Consider the following 26,302-nt stretch of genomic DNA (forward strand, 5'->3'; position numbering starts at 1 on the left):
GCTTTTAATGTAGTGTGAGTGGAGACGTGAGTTATTAGTTTAGTGGTAAGGTGGGAGTGGCAAATCATTTAATGTTGGGTGGAAGCTATTAGTTTTTTTTGTGGGGGTATTTAATGCAGGGGTTGTGGTGGGACTTAGGTTAAAGTGGGGGTAATGGGACTATTGATATAATGATGCAGTGTTTTGGAGGCTATTGATAAAACATAAGGCTGAGTCTGGGGAGAAGAGGGGCCATTTTTTTAAATGTGTATACTAATTATTTAATTTCTGAGCTGTTTGGGAGGAAATAAATTTATTAAATGTGGATACAATTAATATAATGTTGGGGGAGGCAGGAGGGAAATATATCTATTTAATAAACGTAAACACTAATCATTTAATGTTGGGGCTGGTTGGGGGCATATAGATCTATTTAATAAATATGTATGCCATTATTATTTAATGTCAGGGTTGGTTGCAGGGAGGAAAGTCTAATTATTAAACAACTGTGTTTTTATTTAATACTGGTGCTGGTTAGGGGGAAGGAGGCTTAGAGTGTTCACTCATTGCTAGGCTTTGTATATTTCATGTATCTATTCTTCTTTCGAACAGGGCCCCAACATTCCAGGATCCAGACAGCAGCTACTGAGCTTACGACATGAGCAACAGCAGGTAGAGGAAGCTGCAAGAACAGGTAGAAGAGAGCACATCAGTCTACCAACTATCCTGGTTTTGGTGGGACAGTCCCAGTTTTGGGTTCCTGTCTCTCTTAGTCAGGACTTTGTCCTATCTGCAGGGACAGATGGAAGATATGTCCTACTTCATACTACTCTGCACGGGAAGGGGTTGGAGAGCATGCTAGCCCTGTCTAAAATGAGAGCCATACCCCATGAATGCTGGTCATGCCCACTCTGGCAGAGTGGCATGGAAACCCCTATAAAAATATTGCATTTGCCCCTAATCTTTATAGTGAAGTAGGCAGAATATGCCTAAATCAGAGATGTGACTCACTAGATGTTTGGTAGGCAAGTTTAGGCTCTCCATCTTTCAGGTAGGCAACATGTGACTCCCAAGTATTGTGGCTCTACAACTCCCAGTGTGCCTTGCTAGCCTTTAGTACAATTACATTTCAGTTAATAACTGTTGCCTTCCACTGATACTTTGCCTGACAGTGAATTTTAAGACTTTATCTCCCCAACAACTAAAAAGCCACAGGCTGCCTTGGCAACAGGGGCGGGCTGGCCCAGGGGGCATCGGTCCCCCGGGCCGCACAGAGTGACCGCTGTTCGGGCCGCCTGTGCGCCCCCCGGGCTGCTTGTTGTCAGTCCGCGCCTGCTTGGCATGGTCTACATATAAAGGGGATAGGTTCAAATGAGCAAATAAACAAGCCCACTATCTACTAGCTTATAGCCGATTTCAAATTATTATAAAATTCCAATTTTAGTTTAATAAGATGGTTCAGCAGCTGAATACTATCAGGTATATCATATGGGTAAATGATTTATTTTGGTTATCTTGAAATCTACTTTATCTTTAAAAAAATGGTACAGTCCCATTCCAGTTAATCGCTGCTCCTTCCCATTTGGTTCTGATAGTCATCTCCAGTGAGGGAAATCTCTTTTCACGATCGCCTTCATCTATTTTGTAGTGTCCTTCCCATCCATGTGAGTGGGTATCTAAAAGTGGAACCAAAATTACTACCAGTTGAATTGGTGTGAAATCCAATGAACAGTATATAGTATAGAACTGACAATATTGTAAGATGAAGCACTGATGAAGTTGTACAACAAAAGCAAACCTAACATATTAGGGATTAACAATAGAACGTGCAAGCACATCACAGGGTAAGAAGATTGTCCCATTGTGATTTAACCTGCATTTACTAATTTTCAATCACTTCTGTTAACCACAATGTCATTTTTAAAGGTATTTTCTGAGTCCCTATATTGTACAAGGAGAGGTGGCAGTGTTTAGTGCTGAAACAGAAATAATCAGACTGGCAGTTTTCTTAAAAGTCTCCAGTCACATTGTATTGTGCCATAGCTCGCACAGAAACAGGAGAGGTGCCAGTGTTCTTGCCAGTCTACAATCTATGTGTCATTGCTCATTGTCAGTGCTGAAAGAGAAATAATAGGGCTGGCAGTGTTCTTAAAAGTCTACAGTCACATTGTACTGTGTTATTATAGCTCACACAGAAACAGAAGAGGTGCCAGTGTCCTTGCCAGTCTACATGACATTGCTCATTGTCAGTGCTGAAAGTGAAATAATAGGGCTGACATTGTTCTTAAAAGTCTCCAGTCACATTGTACTGTGTAATCAAAATGGATTCACATCAGTCCACAGAAGGCCAGCTGCTGGCACCAGTCATGATGATAGTAATCCCGCTATGTCATTTTCTAAAGCCTATGTTAAAGTGCATAGTGTTTTTACATCAAGGAAACAAAAATATAAAAAAAACACCTTTTACCTTGGTAAAGAAAAAAACACCTGTAATTAAGGCAAAGTTAACTGCAAAAAAATAAAATTGCCAACATGCCATTCTACACACAAACACAAGAATCAGGCCTTCGCCTTTCTCTATGAGTTCTGCAACTATCGGTGAGGCATCTTCTTGTAAGGTCAGTCATGACGATACAAGACCTTGTCATTCTGACTCAGAAAGTGGTGCCCAAATACTTTTACTTGTAAAAGCCGAGCTGGAAGAAAACAGTAAGGCATAAGAAGAAACTCTGTTCAGATTCAGAAATGACACAAATCTCTGAGGTAAGTCTATCCACGAGTGCTATGTGTAAGCCTGACCTTTCTGATACTCAGGGCCTGATCCACCATTAGGCTGATCAGGCTGCAGCCTGGGGCGCTGGGTCCCTAGGGGGCGCAGTGCCGACACAATTATCAAGCTTTAAAAAGAAAAAAAAAATTAATTACACTGATGCAGACAGCTGTCAGCAAATCCGATGCTGTTAGCTGTCCTGTCCGTGCAGCTGCAATGCTAAGCTGAGTGTGGTCATGTGAGATGATCACATGACCACACTTGCTGCACTGATAGGGCAGCTAACAGCATGGGATGTGCCATTAACTGCCTGTCAAGAAGACAGAAGTACCGGAGAGAAGAGGAGAAGTATATTGTGTGTGTGTGTGAGTGAGGGGCCAGTATATTGTGTGTGTGTGAGTGAGGGGCCAGTATATTGTATGTGTGAGTGAGGGGCCAGTATATTGTGTGTGTGTGAGGGGCCAGTATATTGTGTGTGTGAGTCAGGGGCCAGTATATTGTGTGTGTGAGTCAGGGGCCAGTATATTGCGTGTGAGAGTGAGGGGCCAGTATATTGTGTGTGTGAGTGAGGGGCCAGTATATTGTGTGTGTGAGTGAGGGGCCAGTATATTGTGTGTGTGTGTGTGTGTGTGTGAGGGGCCAGTATATTGTGTGTGTGTGAGTGAGAGGCCAGTAAATTGTGTGTGTGTTTAGTGAGGGGCCAGTATATTGTGTGAGTGTGAGTGAGGGGCCAGTATATCATGTGTGTGAGTGGGGGGAAGTATATTGTGTGTGAGTCAGGGGCCAGTATATTATATGAGGGGTCAGTATATTGTGTGTGTGAGTGAGGGACCAGTATATTGTGTGTGTGTGTGAGGGGCCAGTAAATTGTGTGTGTTGAATGAGGGGCCAGTATATTGTGTGTGTGTGTGAGTGAGGGGCCAGTATATTGTGTGTGTTTGTACACTTGCATTCATATACTTGTGGGGACATTGAACTGTTTACACACCAACACTGTGGGGACCTGAGTCATAGTGGAGACAAATTGGAGGTCACCACAAAGCTTCTCAAGGTTAATCAATGCAGGGGACCTTGCTGATATGCTCAGCATAAAAATCTGGTATGTCCCCACAAGTCATATTTGTCGGAACAAAAGTGTGCGTGTGTCCGATGGGGAAGGGAGAAAGTGTGTGTGCCTCCTTCCGCTATAGGCCAGTATTCCGTCCGAATGTATAACAGGAGCAGGAAACGCAAGTGACTGCATCCTGCGGCACTTTGTACATCAAGCGGGTAAAATCTGTCGAATCTGTCTGCTGCTGAAGGTAAAGCGGGAACAGTGAGGCATGACAGAGCCCACCGGTAGCTCCGACTATAGCCCAGAGAGCAGTGGAGATGAGTATGCCCCTGACACTTCGGAGGAGAGCGGTTCAGACACCAGTGGTGATGCCCAGTTGCCCACCAGTGCAGCTGAGTGCAGGTACCTAGAGATGAGTTCTGTGTACAACCATTCTCAACTTTCTGCTAGCCGTGTTTTGATTGTCCCATTGTGATTTAACCTGCATTTACTAATTTTCAATCACTTCTGTTAACCACAATGTCATTTTTAAAGGTATTTTCTGAGTCCCTATATTGTACAAGGAGAGGTGGCAGTGTTTAGTGCTGAAACAGAAATAATCAGACTGGCAGTTTTCTTAAAAGTCTCCAGTCACATTGTATTGTGCCATAGCTCGCACAGAAACAGGAGAGGTGCCAGTGTTCTTGCCAGTCTACAATCTATGTGTCATTGCTCATTGTCAGTGCTGAAAGAGAAATAATAGGGCTGGCAGTGTTCTTAAAAGTCTACAGTCACATTGTACTGTGTTATTATAGCTCACACAGAAACAGAAGAGGTGCCAGTGTCCTTGCCAGTCTACATGACATTGCTCATTGTCAGTGCTGAAAGTGAAATAATAGGGCTGACATTGTTCTTAAAAGTCTCCAGTCACATTGTACTGTGTAATCAAAATGGATTCACATCAGTCCACAGAAGGCCAGCTGCTGGCACCAGTCATGATGATAGTAATCCCGCTATGTCATTTTCTAAAGCCTATGTTAAAGTGCATAGTGTTTTTACATCAAGGAAACAAAAATATAAAAAAACACCTTTTACCTTGGTAAAGAAAAAAACACCTGTAATTAAGGCAAAGTTAACTGCAAAAAAATAAAATTGCCAACATGCCATTCTACACACAAACACAAGAATCAGGCCTTCGCCTTTCTCTATGAGTTCTGCAACTATCGGTGAGGCATCTTCTTGTAAGGTCAGTCATGACGATACAAGACCTTGTCATTCTGACTCAGAAAGTGGTGCCCAAATACTTTTACTTGTAAAAGCCGAGCTGGAAGAAAACAGTAAGGCATAAGAAGAAACTCTGTTCAGATTCAGAAATGACACAAATCTCTGAGGTAAGTCTATCCACGAGTGCTATGTGTAAGCCTGACCTTTCTGATACTCAGGGCCTGATCCACCATTAGGCTGATCAGGCTGCAGCCTGGGGCGCTGGGTCCCTAGGGGGCGCAGTGCCGACACAATTATCAAGCTTTAAAAAGAAAAAAAAAATTAATTACACTGATGCAGACAGCTGTCAGCAAATCCGATGCTGTTAGCTGTCCTGTCCGTGCAGCTGCAATGCTAAGCTGAGTGTGGTCATGTGAGATGATCACATGACCACACTTGCTGCACTGATAGGGCAGCTAACAGCATGGGATGTGCCATTAACTGCCTGTCAAGAAGACAGAAGTACCGGAGAGAAGAGGAGCAGAAGACTTCAAGGTAAATTCTATTTGTTAAATATCATGGGGAGGAGGAGGGAGATGACTGGGGGAAGGGGGGTAACTCACTGGAAACTGGGAGGGGGGTTAAGGAAGTAGCTAGGGGGGTTAATGAAGTGACTGGGGGTGGTTAATGAAGTGACTGGGAGGAGAGGTTAATGATTTGACTGGGGGGAATTAATGAAGTGACTGGGAGGGGTTTAATAATTTGACTGGCGGGGGTTAATGATTTGACTGGGAGGGGTTAATGAAGTGACTAGAAGGAGGGGTTAATGAAGTGTCTGAGGGGGTTTAATGAAGTAACTGAAGGGGGTTAATGAATTGACGGAGGGGTTAATGAAGTGACTGAGGAGGGGCTAATGAAGTAAATGAGGGGCCAGTATATTGTGTGTGTGAGTGAGGGGCCAGTATATTATGTGTGTGTGTGAGGGGGCAGTATATTGTGTGTGATTGAGGGGGCAGTACATTGTATGTGTGTGAGTGAGGGGCCAGTATATTGTATGTGTGTGAGTGAGGGGCCAGTATATTGTGTGTGTGTGTGAGTGAGGGGCCAGTATATTGTGTGTGTGTGTGAGGGGCCAGTATATTGTGTGTGTGAGTCAGGGGCCAGTATATTGTATGTGTGTGAGTCAGGGGCCAGTATATTGTATGTGTGTGAGTCAGGGGCCAGTATATTGTGTGTGTGCGAGTGAGGGGCCAGTATATTGTGTGTGTGAGTGAGGGGTCAGTATATTGTGTGTGTGAGTGATGGGCCAGTATATTGTGTGTGTGAGTCAGGGCCAGTATATTGTGTGTGTGTGTGAGTGAGGGGCCAGTATATTGTGTGTGTGTGAGTGAGGGGCCAGTATATTGTATGTGTGAGTGAGGGGCCAGTATATTGTGTGTGTGTGAGGGGCCAGTATATTGTGTGTGTGAGTCAGGGGCCAGTATATTGTGTGTGTGAGTCAGGGGCCAGTATATTGCGTGTGAGAGTGAGGGGCCAGTATATTGTGTGTGTGAGTGAGGGGCCAGTATATTGTGTGTGTGAGTGAGGGGCCAGTATATTGTGTGTGTGTGTGTGTGTGTGTGAGGGGCCAGTATATTGTGTGTGTGTGAGTGAGAGGCCAGTAAATTGTGTGTGTGTTTAGTGAGGGGCCAGTATATTGTGTGAGTGTGAGTGAGGGGCCAGTATATCATGTGTGTGAGTGGGGGGAAGTATATTGTGTGTGAGTCAGGGGCCAGTATATTATATGAGGGGTCAGTATATTGTGTGTGTGAGTGAGGGACCAGTATATTGTGTGTGTGTGTGAGGGGCCAGTAAATTGTGTGTGTTGAATGAGGGGCCAGTATATTGTGTGTGTGTGTGAGTGAGGGGCCAGTATATTGTGTGTGTTTGTACACTTGCATTCATATACTTGTGGGGACATTGAACTGTTTACACACCAACACTGTGGGGACCTGAGTCATAGTGGAGACAAATTGGAGGTCACCACAAAGCTTCTCAAGGTTAATCAATGCAGGGGACCTTGCTGATATGCTCAGCATAAAAATCTGGTATGTCCCCACAAGTCATATTTGTCGGAACAAAAGTGTGCGTGTGTCCGATGGGGAAGGGAGAAAGTGTGTGTGCCTCCTTCCGCTATAGGCCAGTATTCCGTCCGAATGTATAACAGGAGCAGGAAACGCAAGTGACTGCATCCTGCGGCACTTTGTACATCAAGCGGGTAAAATCTGTCGAATCTGTCTGCTGCTGAAGGTAAAGCGGGAACAGTGAGGCATGACAGAGCCCACCGGTAGCTCCGACTATAGCCCAGAGAGCAGTGGAGATGAGTATGCCCCTGACACTTCGGAGGAGAGCGGTTCAGACACCAGTGGTGATGCCCAGTTGCCCACCAGTGCAGCTGAGTGCAGGTACCTAGAGATGAGTTCTGTGTACAACCATTCTCAACTTTCTGCTAGCCGTGTTTTAAACACAGAGGGTCGGAAAGACGACACAGTGTCTGTCCAAACACTATCCAGAAACAGTGATGGCGCCAGGGCGTATAACAAAAAGCAGTACTACCTGTACTGTGAGAAGCCCCTCTTAAAAATTGCCCGGCACATGGAGCATGTTCACCGCAATGAGACTGAAGTAGCCTGGGTCCTGATATTCCCCAAGCACGCGAAAGAAAGGTGCATGCAACTGGCACATCTTCGCAATAGGGGCAACTTTGCACACAATGCTGATGCAGTGAGGCAGGCCACGGCCTTCTGGTCCCGTGCAAACTTTCAGACAAAGATATGGATGCTGAAGGCTTCATGCACTGTGTAGCCTACCAGGGCTTGTTTGCAAGGAAATACCTGTGGCGACACATGAAGAGATGTAAGCTAAACCGAAGGGGCAAGAGGCTAACACCTGGCAGGGTGCAAGGTACCCTCCAACTCGTCAAGATCCGTAAACTGTTAATGGCACTCGAGAGTGGCAGACTGGCTGAATTCAAAGGCAAGAATTTGGACGAGATGCACATTGATCCGGACGGTAAGTGGAAAATCTGGTGTCTGATGTATGCTTGTTGACTTTTACCTCGGTCATTTACATATCTGTTTCTTTTCAGAACCGGTCCAGCTACAGAGCGACATGTCAGATGAAGAGCAATCCATCGTGACAGAGTGGCAAATGGCCAAGCCTTGTGCCCAGCCATGGCTTCCACAGGTAGGTGTAGCACACAGTTTTGCTAGGCAGAAGAACTTTGCCTTCTCTGTATTTTACAGAGCCATAATGGACCACTCCACCTCCTTTCAGGTTGCAAAGAAGTGCAGAGGAAATCCTGGGACAGAGAGCTTTATACAGACATGCCGAGTGCCCGGAAAGCGAGACTGTGTTGTGTGCCTCATGGCCGAACCATCCATACTCAAAGATCGGAACTGGTCGGGGGTGAAATTTTACATAAAGAACCATATAACAGCTTTAAAGAGGGATCAAACTTGTTGAAATGATGCAAAGTGGTTGAACAGGGCTGTAGCCTCCATGGCAAGTGTCGGTGTAAGCGGGCATGTGGATGTCCTCAGACGGCCAGGATACACAAAGCTTTCCCTACCATTGTTATTATTTATTTATTTATGTATGCGGGAATGTGGATGTTCTCAGACAGTCAAAATACATGACACTTTCCCCATCTTGCAGTCTGTGTCAGTACTTTATGCAAAGACTAAGTGCAAATCTCATGTGGTAACTCTGGTGACAAACCGCTCCTAGTCATACCCCTATGATTGTTCTGTCGACAGGGCATTAGGAAAGGGGTGACCCTATACGCCATGTTCCTGACATGGGTCCTCACGATGCAATAAAAACAAGTGTGTGTGTGTGTGAGTGAAGGGCCAGTATATTATGTGTGTGTGTGTGTGTGTGTGTGTGTGTGTGAGTGAGGGGCCAGTATATTGTGTGAGTGAGGGGCCAGTATATTGTGTGAGTGAGGGGCCAGTATATTTTGTGTGTGTGTGAGAGAGGGGCCAGTATATTATATGTGTGGTGTGAGTGAGGGGCCAGTATATTGTGTGAGTGTGTGAGTGAGGGGCCAGTATATTTTGTGTGTGTGTGTGTGAGAGAGGGGCAGGATATTAATATAATGTGTGAGGGAAGGGTGTCTTAATTTAATGGTGGTGTGTAGGTGGGGACTAATTATGGGTGCTATTCTATTTGTGGGGTGATGGAGGGGCAATTTAATAGTGGCGCCTATGAAGTTAAGATGGGGTGATTGGGCCTTTAATTTAATGCTGGGGTGATTTTAGCATATTTTATCTATTTTTCTAAAAGACACAGATCCAAAACCAAAACACGCGAGGGCTGTTTTGCTAAAACCAAAACCAAAACACGAACTTAATCCAGATCCAAAATCAAAACATGAACATCTCTAGCTATTAATGACCTCCATTGTGAGAGACCTGAGACAATAACTGAAAGCACCCATGATTGCCCATACACATTTTTAGGAAAATATAGCAATAATCTTCTATTAAATTAATTATTAAAATAAGAGTTCTGTTAATGTATTTTATATTTATTAGACTTTAATATATACGTAAAATATCTGAATTTATATTAGCAAGACGTTAACATATGATCAATACCTACCAATTTTCAGATGCGCTGTTTTGCTTTGGGAAGATTGCCCATTGTAGAAATATAGTTCAAATGTATGTTCCATTTTCCAGTCACATAAGAGAGATGCGTTTGTCCCAAAAAGAACACTGTAGGTCCCATTAATATTACATAGCCATAAAGGAAACTTTGGTGTTTTAAGCATGCTTCCCACCTGCAAACAAAATAAAACATGCTAATATGTCTGTATAGTGTAAGCACTTTTACTTATCAAAATGATGTGTAAATAATAGCTAAATATAGATTTAAGAAGAGTGTAGTCATTCCAGCTATTTTGAGCAAAAGTCACAGGTTTTGCTGTTTTAAAGTGCCCATATATACATACTGCAATTCTACTGGCCAAATAGGTCATTTTAAACCTAATTTGTTCATAAATTGTGTTGTGTATGACTCTAAATGCCAGTTAACATATGATTAGGAACATTCATGTCAACCAGGACTGTTGGTAAGTCCTGTCAAACAATGAATGCATCTGACCGTGTATGTGGTCATTGTCTGACCATGCTACATGTGACCTGTACAAGCAAGAAACAGTTAAACCTTTCATATTTCTTCAACACACATCTATAGCCAAATCTGATAGAGATCCATCCGACTGTCAGAGTGTCACCTTTACTGTTATTAACTTTTATTTATACAGCGCCAGCATATTCTAATATTCACAGCGCTTTATGGGGCATATTCAATTAAGCCGGCACATCGTGGCTGCGCATTTAAAGTGTCAATACGGTACCGCAACATTGCGGATTTCTTTTCGCAACCCTATGGGATGAGAACGGTAATCCACGGTGTAGCGGTAACATGTTGACACTAGCCACGCGTATCCGCGTTGTGCCAGCTTAATTGAATATGCCCCAATAATTGGGAAAAACACAATGATAAAACAAGACTGACAGAGAGATGACAGACAGAGAGACAGAAAGGTAAGAGGGCCCTGCTCACAAACGTATAATCTATAAGACAATAGGAGTTTGATACATGAGGTTAAGGGCTACATATTGGTCGAGCCAGACTTGAAGGGTAAAATGGGCTAATTGGGCTATATGACCCAGTAACACAGCAATGTTGGTCAGGGGGGTCAGAGGGCTGTTTGATTATTGATTGAAATAACACATATAAGTCTTGTGTAAACTGTATAAAGGACTGGTAATTAGGAAGGTTATTAGGGTGGTTGAGGAATATAATAAGCTTGCCTGAAGAGGTGGGTTTTCAGAGAATGCTTGAAGGTTTGGAGGCGAGATGAAAGTCCTGCTTGAACAAATAGCTGCAATTGTCATCTCTTTTGTAGCTAGCATGAATGGCTAGCTGCTTTCTCAAGCAATAGGCAACTGTATTGTCAGTAATTAGCTGGTAGTGTAGGGGTGAAATGTAGGGGTGAACTTGTGCAAATAAAAAAGCACTGAGGGGTCCATATCTTTTAGCCTTATTGTGAAGACGTTAAAAATTCTGGGTATGACTATAGTGATGGAGAAAAGTTAAAAGGATTTCTTCTAGATGTAGCCATGTGGTGCTTCTATTTCTACTGTAATATTTTGGTAGTATCATAATCGTGTGTAATTTTGCTGAAAGTTCTTGACCATGAAAATGGACAGTTTGTTTAAAACAGGAATGAAATAAAACCACTAAAATGCTATGTTGGAAATAAACAGCTGATCTCTCACCTGTGGAAGTTTGTCCTGTTCCATTTCCTCCCTGCTCCATTGTAAGTAGCCCACATCAGTACGTGTAAGGACTCCGTGATGCTTCTGCCCCAGTCTCTCGGGATCCAGTGCTTGGTCCCCGTTAAATACATGTGGGCTTGCTCTACCAGTTAGCATCAGGTTCAACACCGCCTGCAAGGAAAGCAGTTATACTACACATGTAGGGCTTCCAGCTTTTCTAAACAAATATCAATTAACTAATTATTTGGCAATTAACAATGATGGGTTCCTGAAAACACGCTGTCACTGATAGAAAAACATAACACTGAGTTTCTAATGATAATAGAACATTCTTTCCATCTTATAGAACACGTGACAATCATTGTATTGACTAGTATAAACTGAGGCAAGATGACCAATATTGAGACAGATAACGTTTTCATATAGCTGCATGTCTTTCAGCTTGTCCATTTCTAAACAAAACATTGTGGAAATGCTGTGCATTAACTTTATATAACCACCTGTCTGACTGTGTAATTCCCCAGGCAAAAATGCAAGAGATGGGTTGTTGTATAATCCAAGTCTTGATGAATCCTGGAGAAAAAGAGAAATAGTACAGTGTAACACCTAATAATGCAGTCACAGTCACCCCTAATATATATATATATATATATATATATATATATATATATATATACATATATATATATATATATATATATATTTATATATATATATATCTACTATATAAATGCCTAGTGGCGTGTGTGAAAAAAAAACCAAAAAAACAAGCTGCAGCGCCACCTGCTGGGCAGAGTTATACACTGACCTATATATTTCTTGAAGGAGAAGTGACAGTTGGGAGTGGTTGGTGGTTGCCAGGGAGTTTTTAACACCTTAAGTAGCTTGATGAAGGATGTGGCGATGAAGATGAAGGATGAGGTGATGAAGAAAAATGATGAGGTGGTGATATGTGGACAAAACCACGTTAAAAAAGGGTGCTTGCGTCGGGAAGTAACGCTCTTCCACTGAGGAGGCCTGGGCTAGGCTGATTGATTTGACTAGAATGCATGAGTATTATGCACGGGTTAACTTGTATATATATGTATGTATATATATATATATATATATATATATATATATATATACACACACAGTGCTCAATGTGGGGGTGTATGTAGTGATATGCCATATTACCACTTCTACTGCTTTCATTGTAAAACTAAGAAAATTAAATAAGCAAATTCCATTCATTTACACTCTGCATAATGCCACATCTATATTTACACTTAAACCACTGTGTGTGTGTATATATATATATATATATATATATATATATATATATATATATATATATTTATATGTATATTATATACATATACAAATGCATGCACACCTCTATAACCCCAATGTTTGCCAAGTAGGAGCTCTATTTTAAATTATGGTCAAGGATCTACTAGATGATTTTATCCAATTTAAATATTAACTGTAGCAAGAACCCATATAAGTCTGTACTGAACTGAACTATTCCTAATAGTAATACATTTTGCTAGATGCTAATCTCATCCACTATAGTCACTATAACCTGGAAATTGTCCACCATAGACCTCACTGACGTTATAAGAAATATGAAACGAGAAACTGACACATATCAATCCATGCAGGCTGGATTCCTGAAGACGTAAAAAGTAAATAAAGGATATGAAAGAACTGTGCACTGACAATACTCTGAGCAAAATATATAATATATATTATAAATAACGCATCTAAGTATTACCTTAATAGACATTATCTGTATAATCACTGACAAATCTTCAAATGAGAAAAGTCTAACCTTATGATTGTTCTGGAGAAGAGCAAACTGTACAGAAATAATATCACTCCATGACTCCCCTCGTCTTTGAACTGGGAAAGACATGCAAAGAAAAGAAAAGCAAATCATTAGTATAACAATGTGTAATACCAATGATCAGTGCAGCCTTAAGGTGGCACTGCTGCTCCTGGTTACTTGCTGGCTGCTACTCTTTCTATTGGTCTCTGTGGATTAATGGTCGTTAGTAGAAAAGGACAAGTGAAATACATAGTATCATAACACATCCAAAATCTTTTCTTCCTTCTGGTAGCCTGCTGTAATATTTGCTGATACCTTTTTACGTGGCTCAATTCTTCATTATTTAAGCTTTCAAGAGCGCTGTGGATCACTTATAAATAGATTATTGTATAAATTTATTTCAGAAACATACTAGTAGGTTAATTGACAGCTATTGAATTGACCTTAGGGCTAGATTTACTAAGCTGTGGGTTTGAAATAGTGGGAATGTTGCCCATAGCAACCAATCAGATTCTAGCTATCATTTTGTAGAAGGTACTAAATAAATGAAAGCTAGAATCTGATTGGTTGCTATAGGCAACATCCCCACTTTTTCAAACCCGCAGTTTAGTAAATCTAGCCCTTAGTCTCTCTTGGTCTGTTAGCTCCAATGGGCAGGGACTGATGTGAGTGAGTTCTGTGTACAAACCTACGGAATTATAAATAGCTGCTGCTACTGATGATGATTCAATTAGTGGTGCAGTGCGCTGATGTATATCATTGTAAATCATACTTGCCAACTCTCCCGGAAAGTCCGGGAGACTCCCGAAATTCGGGTCAGTCTCCCGGGCTCCTGGGCGCGCTGGCATTTCTCCCGCATCCCAGGTTTCACAGAGAATCGCGTCATTTGACGCGATTCTCTGTGATTCATGCCATTTTGGAGGGTGGGAGGGGGCGGGGCAGGGCCAATTGTGTCATTTGGGCCCCGCCCCTGGGACGGGTTCGCGGGGGGCAGGGCCAAAATGACGCGATTGGCCTCGTCCCGCCCCCTCCCACCCTCCAGTCACGCCCCCTCTCCCGGAAACTTGTTTCCGGGAGTTGGCAAGTATGTTGTAAATGTACTGATTTATGTATTTGAAATGCATTGATTTCTGATGCAGTAGGCATTTGTTGGAGGAAATGTGTTTTTTGTAAGAAATGAAGAAAGGAAACCTAAGTTTAGAGAACATATTACATCCTGATGCTAATCATTGAATGTGATATTGCAGACTTTGTAGTGCCAGGTAAGAAAGGGGGTTGGTTTACTCCAGTGGAGGGCTGGTAAATTTCAGCCCACGGAGCAAGACTCAACTCAGCAGCCTATTTTAAAGGAAAAAAATGCAGGTGGTCCAGTGACCAAGCCCAAGGTAGCCCACTATGGGACCGGCCCGGGGGGTAGATGCCCCTGCACCCCAGCCCAGCCTGACCCTGGTTTTCTCCCTGTCAACATGTGTGTCAGAAACAATATATACAAAGCTCTGTTTGACCATGCAATGTAGTATTCCATCTGTACTTTTGGATGATCACTAGTACCTCCAACTAGTGTGTAATGGTCCTTATAAGGACCCCTTGAGCAAATATCACTGCTTGAAAATTCTGCCTGATGCATAATACCTGCTGTATCCTGTGACCAACAGATAAGAACCTACACTCCAATCCATTCCCTAGCTGTTCTGTGTTGAACCCATTGTCTCTGTGTCAATGCTCTGCCGCTACCCAGCAGTCCTGATCCAAAATAAGCGGTACAGCAAAGAAGCGCTGTAGGAGCTATACCAGCTACCCTAGAAGTAAGTGGTTCTAGACACCGTGAAAGAGCCTAGTGGTGACAGTGAGGTTCTCCTACAACCCCATAGATTGTAAGCTTGCCCATGGATTGTAAGCTTGCCCATAGATTGTAAGCTTGCCCATAGATTGTAAGCTTGCGAGCAGGGCCCTCTTACCTCTCTGTCTGTATGTCTTACCCAGTAATGTTTTATTAATGCTTGTTCCCAATTGTAAAGAGCTACGAATTTGCTGGCGCTATATAAATAAATGTTGTTAATGATGATGATGATTGCGCAGTTGGCATTCACAGTCAGCGAGTATCTGGTGGCAAGGTGACACCAGTAGGAGTGGTCAGTAACAGTTGGTTACTGACAGTGAGAAAGAAACCCAGATAAACTGTGCAGAAAAAATATCTTGTCGCCCTTCTGAAATTGTGTTTTCAACCTTAATTATAAAGTAGACAGTGAATCATTTTATTGACCTACTTTGGAACTGGAGAGCACCCAGCATGTGCAAAATCCTAAACTGAAATTGAGCACCTAGCATAAAATAACACCTGACTTCCAGCATAATCATACAAATTCCAGATACTAAAATAGCAGTGAACACGTGACATTTTGTTAGGTTATGGAGACTCACGCAGTGTATGTGCACACAAAGGAATTTCTCCAGTTTGTCTTTTTCCGCAAATTCAAATAATTGGAGCTGTCAATTGAAACAAAATGTTGATTAAGTGACACACACAGCCTCAATGACCACACAATGAAATATTATGCTCTACTTTGAATTATTTTAAAAGTCTATTCTATTTCATTACGCAGAAATTTTTATTTGCGGTGATGAGTTCACAATATAATCGGGGACATTTATGAAAACTGGAACACAAGTTTTCTAGTATAGTTTACACAAATATAAATGGCTGATTGGGTTACAGCACCTTTTTCAGTTACCTGTGGAAGAGTTTATTTGTGTGAGTGTGCTGGTCATATTATCATGGAGATAGGCATTGCTCATGTGAGGGAAACACCTGGGGCTAGATTTACTAAACTGCAGGTTTGAAAAAAGGGAGATGTTCCCTCTAGCAGCCAATCATTGTGTAGTTGTCATTGTGTAGAATGTACTAAATAAATGATACCTTGAATCTGATTGGTTGCTATAGGCAACCTCTCCACTTTTTCAAACCCGCAGTTTAGTAAATATACCCCTTGGTTTAATATTTTGGGTGCATAGAGCAAACTGAACATATGATCCACAAAACTGGTACTCAAGTTGACTCTATTCAGAACTGTACATTTGTCATTTGTTATGCAACTTTCGATAATGCGTGTAATGAGACCAGTTATGTTTACATACTTTTTCTGTAAAATTATCTGTTTTGTAGTCAGGACTCTCTGTAAAATAGGAATCATTGGTGATGAGGCAAATCGTGGCTCTCTTCATATCTCCTGCTGTCCAAAGAATATCCGCAAGAGATGCCGCCAGGGCCCTTTCTTGTTGTTTTTGGGTTAATTCTGATAAACTATAAGAAAATAAGAGACAGTGATATATATAATATACATATATACATGTAGCCCTCGGACCCAGCGCTCACCTGTGTCCCAGGATTTTATAGATACATCCCCATGTCCCAGAGGAGCTGAGAAACAGGATGTGAAGTCAGTGAGGTTTGTATCAGAGAAGGTGAAGTGCTGCAAGAGAGAAGGGAGGTGCAGCCATCGCTGGGACCACAGCCTTACAGAGCAAGGCAGGATGAGAAGCAGTACAGCTGTCCACTGAGCCTGCCAGGGAGCAAAGGAGTTGCTGGGAGAAGGAGTACTGTGAGAAGGGGGCTGCAGAGAGAGACAAAGTCAGAGAGGGCAAAGCCATTACTGGGAGACTGAATGAAATAAGTAGAGGTGTAAATATATTCCAGTCTGACAGAGAGAGCTGCCAGTCTTGCCAAAAGGCTGCCAATCTAACAGGGAGAGATTATTAAAGAGGGCTTCCAGAGTCACAGAGGAAACTGCCATCCCCAGAGGGACATTTGCCATTGCCAGAGAGTAAGCTGCCAGAGGTGAACGGAAGCTGCCAGAGGTGAACGAAAGCTGCCAGAGGTCCAGAGTGAGTCTAGACCCAAATCAGAGGTCCAGATAAAGTCCAGGTCCAATCCAGAAGTCTACATGCAGGTCAGGTCCAATCTGAAAGGGACTCTAGAGGTACATTTGTAGTTCAGACCATTGCAGTTGTTTGCAAAGTGTCTTGATATGTTCCAATTGTTCCAGGTACCTTCATTTGCTACCTTGCTGCCTAGAGAGCCATTGGGGACCCATCCAGGCCTAAAATCCATATTCCAAGAGCCCACCACGTATTCAGAACTGGTTAGTGTTCACAGCAAGTGTGAATAACCTGCTCCATCCTGCACTGAGCTAGGGGTCTGGCCTTGAACTGCCTAACACTGCCGGGACTATTCTTCCCCTCATCTTCTCTACACAATTGTGCTCATTATTGTTGTTGGGACTACTACCTATATCATTATCTTATTATTATTGATAGTTATTATTGTTGTTGGTCCCATCAACTTAATCAAAAGAGAGAGACACACATTTCTTCATTACTCTTATTATAAAGGGACTCAGTATAACTCTTTATCATTGTCTTCATATCACAATCATTGTTGTGACCCTCACCGTTATGTTGCTGCCTCTTCTTGTGTTTCATCCTTCTAATCCCAGTGTTTTTAAATTCATGACGTCTCCTTAGGTTTAAATGTGAATGCTACCCACATTAGGTCCTTGCCTTAAGTTTGAATGGTTATACATGGTACTGCTACTGTCCACATTATGAGGTGTTCAACATATTCTAATTGTTATTGTTGATTTGATGCTATTGGCATTATTGAGTTACCAATGTTATTGTTTATTCTTCCATTGAAAGCCATTATTTAATGCCATACAATTGTGTTATTTTTATCTACTCTTCTGCACAGGAATTGTATTATTGACTAATTACATGTTATTTGTATGTCATAGTTACATTTAAACCACATTTTCCTCTTAAATCCTCTATGGCAGTTCCCTTTCCAATTTAGGTAGAGACAGGTTAAAAAACACACCTCCGATGGTATATAAGGTAGCACCTTCTCTTCCACTAAGTCCTTTCCTGTTCCTAGAGAACAGGTAGTATTTTCTTATTTGCGCTAGTGCAGGGGCTTACCTCTCTATGGGTACCAGGCGCACTGTACCATACTGCAAGCTGAGGACCAGCTGGCTATCCGGGGAACACCAGTTTGTTACCTACTGGAGCAGATCTAGTGTAACCATTTTGAATCTAGCACTGTTTTCAGACCTATTATCTATCTATAGTATAGATAGATTAGTTAGTTAGTAGTCAGCATATGACATTAGTGCTTAGTTAGGTCAGGTATAGGTTAGTTAAGATAGATTATACTTTTTATAAGGGTTAGGAGCACAAGCTAGACTGGCAATCAACTGGTTAATCTTCCTCTAGGCCAGTGCTCCAAACTGTTGGGGAGTTATAGTTAGGTTGATGTTTGTCAGTTATTTCAGTCAGTTAAGATCTGGGGTCTCATGATGTATAGTTCTGATTTGTTGACCTCAAAATTAAATTGTGTTGCGCCATAATCCTGGTGTCAGTCAAACTATCAAAGTACTCATATACTCACAATCTGCCATACAGGGGATAAAGAGAGCAAAGTCTCAGACAAGCATGGATTTGAAAGACACGTATTTGCAGTCTGAATGTGATTCCCAAGTTGATTTGCATGATTCCTCAAGTTATGAATCCAGGGAGATATACTAGTCACTTAAGATGTTTAATCAGGACAATGTGGAAATCCTGCTTAAACATATGTATAAATCTATGGGTATGGATCAGGAGCAGGCTTCCACAGAGTCTAATCCAAATGGAACATCTGTGTTCAGTCCAGGGTTCAATCAACCAGGGTAGAATTGGTAGCCTTGCAAAACAACCTGCAATTATTAGTACAGCTCATTCAATTTCTCTCATTCCTGCAGGTCAAGAAGGCACAGGTGTCTATTCTAGACTCTTCCTTATCAAAAAGATAATATGGGGCTTTTCGCACAGTTCTGGATTTGAGGGGGCTAAAAAAGTTTATTTGTAAAAGACACTTCCACGTGGAATCTGTGAATTCTATCATACATAAGCCTTAGGATTGCTATTTTCATATCACTGTTGCAGTTTATAACAGGAAATTCCACAGGTTCTGAGACCTGGGCTAAACCTTTTGGTTCACCTGCCTGCCCTTCTGGTTGGCGACATTCCCAAGAATTTTTGCCAAGGTGCTAGTTGCTCTGATGGTGGAAACAATGAGTTATTATATGGCCTTATTTAAACAACAATCTTGTGGTGGTTCGTTTAGAAGTCATTGTCAAGTGCAAAACAGCCCAGGTGATATATTTTCTGCAAAAACATGGCTGGAATGAGTTATCTCATCCTATCGCAACAATTAAAGTTTTTGGAAGACCAAATAGACACCATACAGAACAAAGGATCCTTATTGCAAGAGAGGTGTGTCAAGATCCAGTGCCCGGCACATCAGCTACAGTCTGGTGCATCATCAGGTGTCAATAAGAAAGGAGCTTCAACCGTTGGGGACTGTTTTCTTCCACCATATGAATCATCCCAACGGCAAGATGGCATATGCAAGATCTCTAGTGGGAACTCCTAAGAAAGTGGGATCACAGACAGACGTCTTTAAGTCATGCCATCATGCTGTCAAAAGCCACCAGCAATTCTTTCAGGTGGTGGCGAAGCCCAAAGTTAAGGATGCCAGTGTCACAGGTGCCTGAAATATAAAAATCACTCATTACATGAGCTTGAATAGAGAAAGGCACACATTCTCCTGTTTTGTGTCACTGTGTGTACTGCAGTGAGCATGGAGAAGTCGAAGGAAAGCCAAAAATTTGTTTGAGGAGTTCAGACAGAAGATTGTAGGCATAGACAATTTTATGGCTAAAAATCAATCTCAACAGACCTTGCGTAATGTTATTAGGAAGTTTAAGGCTCATGGCACTGTAGCCAACCTCCACGGAAAGAGAAATCTTCATTGAAGATTGTAGCACAGGATTGTTCAAATGGTGGAGAAAACACCTCGCTCAACTGCAAAACAGATTGAAGCTGACCTTCAAAAACGCACAACAAGGTATGACAGAAAGAGAGAGAGAAACAATAGAAAGCCTGACTGGAGTTTGCTAAAATACATCTAAACAAGCTAAATTCCATCTGGAAGAATGTGGACTAATGGGACCAAATTAGAGCTTTTTGGTTTAGCACATCATCACCATGTTTACTTAAAACAGAACACCTTTCCAGAAAACTGGGTCTCCATCGAAGATCACAGGTCCTCCAAAAGTACAATGACCCCAAACACACTTCAGAAACCCAGGAAAATCCAGGAATGGTTTCCCACGACCGTGGAAAAATCCCCTACTACTATAAATAAACCTAGCACAATGCGCTAAGCTCATTGCGTATCGGAGCTTCTACATAGTAGAAGCTGTTTGTGGCGGCTCTGCTCTTTTTTTTGTTCTTCAATCAAGAATGACCAAGCGTGGATCTTATAAATATGGGGTCCTCCTGGCTGAAGATAAGAAGACTTCAAGCAACAAGGGGGCCCTCCAGGCCAAGAAGAACTGAAGACTGCAAGGAACAATGGGGGCTTTTTGCCCAAGAAGAAAAGAAGACATTACAAGCAGGGACTTTTGGATGAACAAATTATCTTTCGACTTTTACAAGCCGGACTTTGGATACAAATTTAATTGGGACTTGGTTTACAGCCATTTTAGGATTAAAAGCTGCTGAAGACAGATGAAAACATCAGTGGTGAATATTATGGGCATTTATAACTGGTTCAGTGAAAATCGGGGGAACCCCACGCAAATTCCCCCCCCCCCCCCCCCCCCCCCGATTTTCACGGAACCAGCAGTAATCTAGCAGCACTAGGGTTAATAGTGAATAGAGCGGGGGCCCCACGCTTTTTGTTAAAAAAATAATTCATCTATTTTTCACAGTTTAGACAGCAGCTGGAACTCCGGCTGTATGACAGGCAGTGTAACAATGATGGGTTTATAGAACATTTTGCTACAACACAGGAGAGTTAGCTAACATGGGAGTGTTTTACATCGCAGCAAAGCACCAGAGATGACCAGCGATTTTGAAGATCACGGTAAAAATCGCAGCTTGATACATTTGATGAGTTTTGGACAAAAATTTTCCGCGATTTTAACACGCTAAAAAAATCGGACCTTGATACATTTATCCCCAGATCTAATTCTTATATAACAGCTGTGAATGGGAAAAGGCACCTATTAAATGTAGGAGAACTTTAGCAGTTTGCCCAAAAAGAAAGGGCCAAACTGCCATTAAAAGGTGCAGGAAGCTCATCCAGGGCTATAGGATGCAGTTGATTGCAGTTATTTTGATCAAAGGCTGTGTTATAAGATATAATAATCTTATCAAATCCATTTCTTTTCATTTTCTGATTTGAATGGTTATACAGTATTAAATTAAGAATCAAATACTGAACAAATTGTGGAGACTAAATACTACCTTTGTTAATTTTAAACTTATGTTCAGAGGAAATTGTGAATTACTCTTTTGGCGATGACCATGTGCGTCACCCCATTCTCAACTAATTTATTCTCTTACCTCTTTATAGAGCGGTGGTTACAGTCATTGTTTGTAAACAGCAGGTATTTAATGATGTGTGCCTGCACCACCAGCTGTATGGATCTTGTTCCAGCCTTAAAAAGAGATATTATATATCATATAACTATTAATATTATATATATATATAATAAGAATAGGACACAGTTGAAGTGAGTGGAGCGGGTGTGAGTGGAGATAGGGGCACTTGTGAGGGTGCATTAGTGTGTATCGTATGCTTATAATGACCACATTTTGTGCCTTCTAGACATACTAAAAACCATGGAAAAAGTTTTATGGAAAAGCGAGACATTTAATAAACACAGTGTAACCGTACCCTTACTCATGATTACTTTGACACATGAATGAAGCTAAGCCAAGCAGTGTTTTAGAAGAAAGGGAACATTATAAATTAATAAAGGAGGTGGTCCTAAAGTGGAAGTACGTTGGACTTTTAAGCTACAATTTTACTGTGCATTCGGGAAGTAGCAAAACAATATGACACCTATATGTACTATGGGGGCTCAGAACCGCTTGTTTCTTTTCCTCTCCTTGCACCTTAGAAGCAAAAGCAAGGCCTATTCAGCAGTTATAGGAGGTTTTCTGGGGAGATTTTCTACCAGGGCAAAGGTGGCTTAATTATGCCACAGTGGGTCTTACATAGCTAGTCCTGTTTTCTTTGTAGATGTCATAAGTCACTATAATTTAATTACCTTTTCTGCGTCCAATGCATAAGCCATGTCTGAAAAGGCATCTCTGAACTTGAAAAAGGATTTTTTCCATTCATAGTTGAATGTTTGGAATGCGTTTCCAAACAGGATTTTTCTCAGCTCCTATAATAAAAATCATCATTTAGTACTACTTTCCTAAGGATATTACATTCTAATCCTCTAATAATCAGCAGTATTTACCATATAGGCAGCCGCTAGCGGCAGCATTTACTGTATGTTATTTTCCTATCCCATTCTGTTTATCTAACCCCTTCCCCTTCATCATCATCATCATCATCATCACCATTTATTTATATAGCGCCACTAATTCTGCAGCGCTGTACAGAGAACTCATTCACTTTAGTCCCTGCCCCATTAGAGTCTAAATTTCCTAACACACACACACACACACACACACGCGCACACACTGACATAGAGAAAGAGAGACTAGGGTCAATTTGATAGCAGCCAATTAACCTACTAGTATGTTTTTGGAGTGTGGGAGGAAACCGGAGCACCCGGAGGAAACCCACGCAAACATGGGGAGAACATACAAACTCCTCACAGATAAGGCCATGGTCGGAAATTGAACTCATGACTCCAGTGCTGGGAGGCAGAAGTGCTAACCACTTAACCACCGTGCTGCACATGACAAGCCAGGGAGGGAAGGTAATGGTGCATGGTACTATACTTCTTAATTAGGAAAAACAATGAAAACATACACTATATCTTTGTAAAATATTTTTTCGTATATTTTCCTGCACCTTCCAAAACAACAACCCACAGCTTAAAGCCAATGACTAAAAGGCCACTGATAAGTGTAAAAAAATCTGAAATAGAAAGAGATAGCTTATCCTTTATTCCCATTAAAACTTGCAGTAATGTTAGTGTTGCAATCACAATAGAACATTTCAAATATTAAGGACACCAAGTCACTCAGACCTGTAAAATATAATAATATATAATATGTGTGCACAACCCCTCCTCCTTCTGGATGGAGTTCTACATCTTGCCTGCTCCACCCTATATAACTACCCCTAGGTGACACAAATTAAGTTTCAAAAAGCTGTGGCACTACCCACCAGACTGCTCCTTCCCCACCCTCTCCTGTCATGCAGGGGGCATGGTGGTCTGCAAATAGAAAATGTTTCAAATAATCTTCTCAACTTTGGGTTGGCTTAATTTCAGCTGTGGGAGCTTTTGGCATTTGCTTAGGCTCTGCTCAAAAAACAAAAGATAGTGTAGGATTAAGGTTGTGTACTATCACACAAACTGCCAATCATTCCTACACAGCAACAAATGGTAGGGATGAAATTGGTGGGCAGCGAGAGAACCATCTCAAGGCTGGTATGATCTGATTCAGAATTCTAGTCATGTGGGAATGCAGGTATAAGACTTGTGGATGGAGCATCCGGGACATGGTGGTATAAGGATAACTTCAATCAACATTTGCCCCTTTCCAAAATGATGAGTTAAAGAATATGTTTCATTTGACCACAATAAACAGGTCATCCTTGAGTAATACAATTGTATACAAATAATATACTGTATGTGAATATCATTAAGTACATTAGCTGTTTATGGGGTATATTTAAGAAAGCACGGTAGTGCACTATCGTGCACTTACCGTGTAAATTAGGCCAGGATGTGCTCTCCGCAAATTTATTAAAGGTGCATCGCAGCAGATATCATTGATATCTGCTGCTTTGCACTCCTGATCGTTTTTGCGAGCAGTCACCATTCAACAGAATGGTGACTGCTCCTGGCCGCAATCTAATAAGTCCCGAAAAAATATTTTTTTCGGGAACTTGTTGTGTTAATGGCGTACATCATAGGAAATGCTTGTAAAACTTGTGTTCTTCGGTATGTCCAGCTCTGCTCCGGAGAGCAGAGCTGGACAGCGCATGCGCAGGGAGTGATCTTGTGATCCCTCCCTGTCACAGCCTCAAGTTCTCTGGTCGGCACATGCGCAGTAGCATGAAGAAGAGAAAGTGCACCGAAGAGAAGGAGATCCGGAGCCAGCACGACAGAAGAGGCAGTGGTGAGTATGTTTTTTTTTATCACAGAAACAGCAGTTTTTCGGAACTGCTGTTTCTGTGATCCATTTTTAATAAATTTGAGAAATACATCAATCCTTATCCATGCTATAAGGATTGATAAGTATTTCTCGTTTTGTCCGATACATGATAAATGTGCCCCTATATACCCATACAATAAGGTTCAATAATTATAATAGTTTTTAGCAGCTGAAACCTTGCAATGTACAATTATACCCACATATAGTGAACACTATATAATTATGGAATACATTAAAGTATAGGGAATAATTTATTAATGGCAGAGTGTATTCAGTAGTGAGCTCTGATTTTAAAGCAATGCCATAAAGTGTCCGGGCTCCACAGTCCTGTTCCCATGGTAATCACTTCTCATTATAGATGGACAAGCGCTTTATGTCTCAAATACTGTACGGAAAATAGTTTCATTTCAACAAGTTCTCAATTGGTAAAACTATTCCATAATACACAGTATAACAGACACCACACATTTTCTTGTTTGAAAGGTTTTTGGTATCTAGACTGTATAACAAAAACTGTTTTTTCTACATCATCAATAAATAAACCTTCTTTCTTTCTTTGTGCAACATCTTACAGCCGCCCTGGCATTTAATAACATTCTACGCAGCAGATAGGATTCCCTGGGTGCTTTGTTGACTTTGGGTTGGGTTTCATCTCCTGTTTTGTTGACAAGCTCTACTTACCGTTGCCATTTCAATTGAGATTGGCTGCCCACCGTGGTCTGATGCTATTATCAGCTCTCTTGGGATGGAATAAAATAAACTGCCTGGAATAATCCCGTGTTTCTTGCTGCTTGAGGTCTCTGCTCTGTCCTCACTCTCTTCCTCTGTTTTATGGTTATCCTGGTTGGTATTGAACAAGATTGCATAGTTAGTTAGTTGCACATTTAACCACTTCAGTGACAAGCAATAGAAAAGGCAAGACACCATAGATGTAGATGCTATTTGATGGCAACCCAAAAAAATGGCAGAATTAGTTTACTAGGCCAGATTGTCACTAGCTTTTGTAGATCAGCATTTGAAAGCCATACACTGATATTATATATATATATATATATATGAAACATATACGTTATATAAACAAATAACTCAGGTAAATATTATATATCATAGTAATAAACTGTTACCAAACAAACAAATAATCAATCAATGCAGATTTGTTTATTCCCTTTGTAAAGAACAGTACTGATAAAGACAGTAACAGCCTGGCACTCAGGACATTTAGAATATGTATAGTATCTATTTCTGCACAGCTCGGGATAACTTGCTTTTAAAGAAAATACATCTATGAAGCTCCGCAGACAAATATATAAAACTTAATATTGTCCTTGATCATATTAAAATAACATTTTGCAGTCAGATTGCAGAATGATTTCCACATCCTAATAATACACATTAATTATAATGTTTATGTTACTTGCCATTACTAAATGTATTTAAAATATGAAAAAATGCATGCTTATTCCAGGTTATGAATAGTATTATAATTACTCTAAACGCTAACGTTATAAAACAATAATATAATGCATGGTTGTGCAAGTATTAGTGCACTCTAGGAAGTCACTATTTAGTCATTGAGTTTGTTAAGCTGGAAACACTTATACATTACACAGCTAGCAAAACTTTGTGTCACTTACTATTGGTTTCTTCCTGACGTCTTCCTGTAGTAGCTCAATGTAACTTAACTTTGCGGTATCTCCATTCAGAGGCACTTTTGCACAAATATTCATAGTAACAATGTAACAGAAGAAGCCAGAGATGAAGGCACGTTTGATGACTGATATGGAAAGTGCGGCCTCTCTACTAGTGTCTGTCTGCATACTGCCTTCCCTACTCTTCTCGATTACCAGATAACAAGACACTACCACCCTTGTTTAATGGATAAGCTTAGTCATAGGTTTTAGCAGAGCTGGAACTAAGTATCTCTGTATCTAAGACAGCTATTC

The 26,302-nt window shown here is 41.3% G+C and overlaps 1 protein-coding gene across 1 annotated transcript in view; it reads right to left on the reverse strand.

The window, feature by feature from the left end:
* Window positions 1-1,459: 1,459 nt before the first annotated feature.
* The window catches only part of MINDY4B (MINDY family member 4B), a 59,070-nt gene continuing 34,227 nt past the window's right edge, over window positions 1,460-26,302 (reverse strand). The window contains exons 4-13 of the mRNA XM_075201968.1: window positions 25,041-25,199; window positions 22,286-22,405; window positions 21,576-21,670; window positions 16,263-16,428; window positions 15,549-15,614; window positions 13,131-13,201; window positions 11,818-11,890; window positions 11,318-11,488; window positions 9,630-9,810; window positions 1,460-1,655 (exon numbers count right to left, since the gene is read on the reverse strand). Coding sequence (XP_075058069.1) covers window positions 1,513-1,655; window positions 9,630-9,810; window positions 11,318-11,488; window positions 11,818-11,890; window positions 13,131-13,201; window positions 15,549-15,614; window positions 16,263-16,428; window positions 21,576-21,670; window positions 22,286-22,405; window positions 25,041-25,199 — 1,245 coding nt within the window. The 3' untranslated portion in view covers window positions 1,460-1,512. The remainder of the gene's footprint in view (window positions 1,656-9,629; window positions 9,811-11,317; window positions 11,489-11,817; window positions 11,891-13,130; window positions 13,202-15,548; window positions 15,615-16,262; window positions 16,429-21,575; window positions 21,671-22,285; window positions 22,406-25,040; window positions 25,200-26,302) is intronic.

The sequence above is a fragment of the Mixophyes fleayi genome, chromosome 3, assembly GCF_038048845.1.
Source record: "Mixophyes fleayi isolate aMixFle1 chromosome 3, aMixFle1.hap1, whole genome shotgun sequence".
NCBI lineage: Eukaryota > Metazoa > Chordata > Amphibia > Anura > Limnodynastidae > Mixophyes > Mixophyes fleayi.